The following is a 6,150-nucleotide window of genomic DNA, read 5'->3' as shown; positions in this document are numbered from 1 at the left end:
GGCCCAAGTGCCGGGTCCCCTGACACCCACGTGGGAGACCCTGATGGAACGCCAGCTCCGACTTTGCCTGGCTGTTGTAGCCATTTGGGATGTGAACCAGCAGGTGGAAGATTCTCTCTATCTCTAATTCTGCCTTTTAAATAAATAAAAATTTTTCTTTGTTTAGAAAAGGCATGGCAAAGCTGGCACGGTGGCCTACTGGCTAATCCTCTGTCTGCAAGTGCCAGTATCCTATATGAGCGCAAGTTCGTTCTCCCTTTGCTTCAGTTCTGTATTCACAGCCTAGAGCTGGGGTCCTGTACCCAGCGGGTGCTCCCTGGGTTGTGGCATGAACGAGTGCCAATGCGAGTTTCTCTTGGGGAACTGCAGCAGCACCTGGCACAGACTGAGCATGCTTTAAGTAGGTGCCCACCCCGGACTTCCTCCCAGGTTCCTGGGCCTCGAGGCCCCGCCCCGTGCCTGGGGGCGTGCCCGGCCGGGCGGGGTCTCAATGATGTCACAAGGGGCCCCCTTCGCCATGCCTCTGGCCTGGACTCTCCTGCTGCTCTGGGGCCTGGGCGGCCCCGGCAGCTGGGGCTGTCTGCAGTGTGACCCCTCGGTGGTGGATGCCCTGAGCCAGCTGCGCCGGGCTCTCATCCCCAAGCACTTCCACCAGGAGCAGCTGCGGGACCGCGCTGAGGCCCTGCTGCTGGGCATGGAGGGTCCCTTCTTCCGGGACTATGCATTCAATGCCTTCGTGGGGAACGTGGGTGCGTACTGGAGGTGGGAGGGCAGAGACACGGGGTCACGCCCCCCCCCAGGTGAGGAAGGCGGGGGTCCCTGGGCAGACCTCACTCTGGTTCCCTGCAAACCTTCCAGGGATGCAGCAGCTGAAGGAAGTGGCCAGCTTCGTCAAGAATCAAATGCAACACTTGATGGTGACTGCCCTGGAAGGTAGCAGCGCAGCCTGCCCCTCCCTACACCCACCTCCATGCCTGCCAGGGCTCTGAGGCCAAGGGGAGAGAGAGGGGGAGAGAGAAAGAGCGAGAGCACAAGCTTGCTGTTTCTCGGCATGCCCGCCAGAGTCGGGACTGGGCATGGAGCTCGGACCCGCATCCAGGTCTCCAAAAATCCAGGATTCCTCAGGGCAGAGTCCAAAGGAGGAGCCAGGCCCCTGGGTGACAGGGACCCAGCTGGGAAGCCATCAGCTGCTCTGGCAGGAAGCCGGGACTCGCATTTGGCTACTCTGAGGACAGCGACCCAAGCCACATCGAATGCCCAACAAAGTACACCTGGCACCTCCGGCCATTCCAGGTGCCCCAGGGTCATGGCAGGCTGCCTTGCGGCCACCCAGACAGTGCCAAGGCCTGGAGGTCCAGTGGAAGTCAGGAAGCAGCCAGCATGGACAGTAAGGAGACCACGGCCGAGGCTGTTGGGTTAGGGGAGGAGGGAACAGAGGCGGTGACTGATCAGGCATTCCTCGAGGCCCACCCACGCTCAGTGTATCCACCGGGGGCCAGAAGTCTCTCCGGGGTCAGAGTTGGTTCAAGGTCAGCATAATTTCTGTAGACTTGTTGAGTCTCCTGAACTGAAAACCTGAACTCCAGATGGTATAGGATTAAGCATTGCAGGCCCCAGTGTCTGAGCCCCAATGGCTCAGTTGTCTAATCCTCACCTTGCGAGTGCTGGGATCGTGTCCCAGCTGTTCCCCTTCCCATCCAGCTCCCTGCTTGTGGCCTGGGAAAGCAGCAGAGGACGGCCCAAAGCCTTGGGACCCTGCACCCGTGTGGGAGGCCTGGAAGAGGCTCCTGGCTGTGGATCGGTTCAAGTCTGGCTGCTGTGGCCACTTGGAGAGTAAACCAGCGGACGGAGGATATTTGTCTCTCCTTCTCTCTCTAAATCTGCCTTTCCAGATTCCACCTGGGTTTGTCCCAGAGTGGGGCTGGGGAGGGATGCTGAGCCCCCCGTCCCAGACAGGCATGGGGGAAGCACTGAGCAGCCTCTGGGTGTCGCCATCCCCTAGGCAGGGGGGCTGTGGACAGGGTGGGGCTTTTGTCCCCTCTCTCCTTCAGGCGAGCTGCTTCTTGATGAGCTGGTGAAGCTGAGAGAGATCATGCTGAAGGAACTCAAGAAGGCCTTGCGCTCGTACGAACTGAAAGGTGCGGCCTCACTCACCGCCCTTGTCTCCGCTGATGTGCCCGAGCCCGTCACCCCAATATTCTTTCCTCCCCTTTCTCCCCCAGTTTTACCTGCTCTGCTCCTCTCTCTGTCCCATTGCAGTCTCCAGTGGGGATCCCAACCTGGCTCACTCCGGCTCTGCTCTCTTACAGCCTGTGATCGCATAGTTTGCCGTGAGTCCTCAGGGTCTTGTCTGCTCCTTGCCTTCCTTCACCTGTGACCGCCTCTTCTCCATCGCAAGCCCAGCTGCAGCTGGCCTACCCCAGAGCTGCAGCACCCAGGGCGGGGTTTTGACCTGTGACAACTTCTTCCAGCGGTTGTGACTTGCAAAACGTTGTGTTGGGGAGGATTCAGAGTTGGGCTAGAACAGACTGTTACACTAACAAAACACCTCCAGGTCCCGCAAAATGGAATTCTCTCACATGCATGCATGTTTCGTTGAATATCTAGCAGCTTTTCCAAGCGGTGACCTGGGGATCCATGTCAGACCCAAATCCCTGCTTGTGAACTTCCATAGGGAAAGAATGTTGGGAGTGACCCTAAGCTTCTGATGCCCAGGCCAAGAAGTGATGAGTATCATGGTCCCGGCTTTCCCTGGGCTAGTAGGTCACATGGTCAGCATCCTGTTGTAAGGGAGCTTGGGAAATGTAGTCTTCCTGTGGATGCAGGAAGTGGCAGAGATGGATGGTGGCTTGACCATCGCTGCCTTGGGGAGCTCCAAATTTGGAAAAGAGAACTCGGAACTAACCAGTATTTCAGGGCTTACATCATGGGAGTTGCTGCTGCGTTTTGTTCAATTTGCTCCGCAGTTCAGGAGGGCCCCCATGTGATCTCAGGTCTTCTTTCCTCGTCTTCCGTCCCTGGCACCTTACTTCATGCTCTCCCTTCGGCCAGGCCTGTTAAAAGAAGAGGTCATGGACTGTTTGCGTTGCCAGAAAACGGTTACCAAATGTATCAAGAGAAAACAATGCTTCGGTAAGCCTGGTGGGGGTGGGTGGAGAAGGCAGGCATGGCACCGGGGTGAGGGGAAGGCACACAGCTGTGACCCCGTAGGTCTGGAGCCCTCCGCTAAACACTCGAGTCTTGAATTCTTGCCATCCATGCACCGTGTGGCCTGGGGGCTCCATAATCTCGCCGATGACTGACTGGGAATCACCGTACCCTGTGCTGCGTCCATGCGGTGCCCTCTCGCAGCCACGCTGTTCCCCTCACTCCCTCGTGTCCTCAGAGACCACCTGCCCTGCGAGGCCTCCCTGAGCACATGCTCGTTTTCTACCGAGCAAGGTGAACAAGGATCATTCGTTTTGCTTCATTTATTTTGGACCATCGTGTTTGCAGAAAAACTGTAGTTTTTCTTTCCCGAGATGGCCGCAGCGCAAACCTCACACCCAGAGGCCCTAATAACGACTCCTCGATATTAAATCATTCCCCGTCCCCCTGGCAAGTTCCCACATTGTTCCTAGAACATGTTGCATGGCTGATGTGTTCAAATCAGAATTTTTAAAAAAAAGACAAACTTCTCATACCCTTTCACTGTTAGATGACTTTCACTTGGGTGACAGGAAGCAAAGTTGTCCTTAGCTGAGAACAACTGTGTTCCAAAACATGAAAGGAGGGGAGAACAATGTTTTTTTTAAAGATTTTTTTTATTACAAAGTCAGATATACAGAGAGGAGGCAAGACAGAGAGGAAGATCTTCCATCTGATGATTCACTCCCCAAGTGACCACAACAGCCAGTGCTGTGCCCATCCGGAGCCAGGAGCCAGGAACTTCCTCCAGGTCTCCCACACAGGTGCAGGGTCCCAAGGCTTTGGGCTGTCCTCGACTGCTTTCCCAGGTCACAGGCAGGGAGCTGGATGGGAAGTGGAGCTGCCGGGATTAGAACCGGCGTCCATATGGGATCCCGGAGCATTCAAGGCGAGGACTTTAGCAACTAGGCCGCCACTGGGCCTGGGAGAACAATTTAATAAATGGTGTCGGGCCCGGCGCAGTGGCACAGTGGTTAAGGACGGTCGAGGACGGCCCAAAGCTTTGGGACCCTGCACCCGTGTGGGAGACCTGGAGAGGCTCCTGGCTTCGGATCGGCATAGCATCAGCCATTGCGCTCACTTGGGGAGTGAATCATAGGACGGAAGATCTTCCTCTCTGTCTCTCCTTTCTGTATATCCGCCTTTCCAATAAAAATAAAATAAGTCTTTAAAAAAAATAGTTTAATAAATGGTGTCATGTGGGGCGGTGGAGGGGCACCGTGCTAGCTTAGTGAGTGACCATCAAGACTGGAAGGAATGGAGGGGGTGCTGGGAATGGTGTGATAAGTGCAAAGATCCCACATGAGTAAGCAGCGAGGAGGAGGAAGATGGTGAGTGAAGTAGGAGAGCAGGGACACTGGGCACGCTGGGACCAGAGCACTGGGGACTGTGTGGACTCGAGGAGGAACCTCAGGTGCTCCAGTGCCATCTTGCGGTCTCGTGAGGAACTGCAGCATGCCACTTGGGCAGCCCAGGAGGTAACTTAAAGCTGGCACTTTGCAGTGTTGCTGACCAAATGCAGGAGCTGAGGCCACAAGGAAGATCAAAAATGGGTCGTGCAAAGCCACCTTCAGGGTTGGCAGCTGAGGTGCAGTTCGTTTTCCCATCCCTCCCCACTGCACAGTACCCTGTCTTCCCCGTCTCCCACCAGATAAGACGCTGTTGGCACTGGCTCTTGGCTGCCCCCCACTCCCTTCCCCAAGGACATGTTGGGGACACACTGTCTCCACCAGCAAGCAAGTGTATTCATCAGCTGGGTTCATGACTATACTCCGAAGCCCTGAGGTCTGAGACCCAGTGCTGAGGGACAGGCAAACAGGGGCAGACAGACCCCAAGGGGAGTCAGAGGAGAACCCGGCCCTGCCCCAGGCCGCTGCAGGAAGAGTCAGGGGCAGGTGCAGAGCGGAGGCTGGGAGCTCAGAGCTGTCTCTCCCTGCCAGTCGATGGGCAGCCGCGCATGGCCCTGCACTATGAGACGGACACTGGGTACCCGAGGAGCCAGGCCCTGGTGGGCATCGTGGTTTCAGTGTCGCTCGCAGTCCTTGTCTTCTCGGTCATCCTCATCTCGTAAGTTCCCTCATCCCTCCCCCATGGCACACCTCCCTGAGACTTCTCCCCAAAACAACCCCTCTCTGGGTGGGGGTGTCCCTTTGTCCTGGAATGCACAAATGGAAGAGCAAAGGCAACTTCATCATGACCTTACAGTCATGCATGACCTGCAGTGGCACCTGCTTTCCTCTGAGCCTCAGCCGCAACCTCTCTGCTCTTGCTGTGGCCCCTGCACCCCTTTTCCCTGATGTCAGTGTTTCCGCATTCTCAAAAGGGGGGACAGTACCAGCGTCACCCTCGCAGTCCGCCCCCTTCCCTCGTGGGCCAACTCTGATGGGCTTCAGAACCCCGCCCAACATCTAACCTCTCGGCTTTTCCTCTTGGACCAGGGCCTGCACGTACAGGTGGAACCGAAAATTGCTGCTGCGTTAGGCCTGCGGTCTGCCGGCTTTGTAAGCGGAAAGGAAATGTTTAATAAAGTCTGTGATTAGTTCCTCAGGTTGTCAGGCTCCTGGGTGCATGTTTGCTCTCCCCAAATGGCTACAAACGGTCAGGGCTTGGTCCAGGCTGAAGCCAGGAGTGTCCTCCGGGTCTCCCACGTGGGTGTAGGGTCCCAAGGCTTTGGGTTGTCCGCTGCTGCTTTCCCAGGACACAAGTAGGGAGCTGGATGGGAAGTGGAACAGCTGGGATTCGAACTAATGTCCCTGTCGGATGCTGACGCCGCCCACCGAGTGCTTCAACCTCCGCTTCCTGCGCATGCGTGCAACTGTCGGTTGGTTGAAACGTTTTAAAGCCCGTTACTTAGCGAACAGCCCTAGTGCATGCGCAGTCGAGCGCGCGTGGGAGCCGAAGCTTCAATCTCTGACGTCGAGGTGACTTCCTGCCCAAAGGGTTCTGGGAATTGTAGTTTCCTCC

The 6,150-nt window shown here is 56.5% G+C and overlaps 1 protein-coding gene across 1 annotated transcript; it reads left to right on the top strand.

Moving 5' to 3' along the window:
- Nucleotides 1–517: 517 nt before the first annotated feature.
- On the top strand, nt 518–5,725 carry IZUMO2 (IZUMO family member 2). The gene is made up of 7 exons (XM_040978317.1): nt 518–749; nt 859–933; nt 2,052–2,138; nt 2,310–2,330; nt 3,052–3,132; nt 5,127–5,253; nt 5,625–5,725. Exons 1-7 carry the CDS (start codon nt 518–520, stop codon nt 5,665–5,667), a joined length of 666 nt encoding a protein of 221 aa, XP_040834251.1. The 3' UTR covers nt 5,668–5,725.
- Nucleotides 5,726–6,150: the final 425 nt, after the last annotated feature.

Source organism: Ochotona curzoniae, unplaced genomic scaffold (genome assembly GCF_017591425.1).
Source record: "Ochotona curzoniae isolate NIBS_2020 unplaced genomic scaffold, NIBS_Ocur_1.0 contig_2861, whole genome shotgun sequence".
NCBI lineage: Eukaryota > Metazoa > Chordata > Mammalia > Lagomorpha > Ochotonidae > Ochotona > Ochotona curzoniae.
This window is presented reverse-complemented; position numbering and strand designations above follow the sequence as displayed.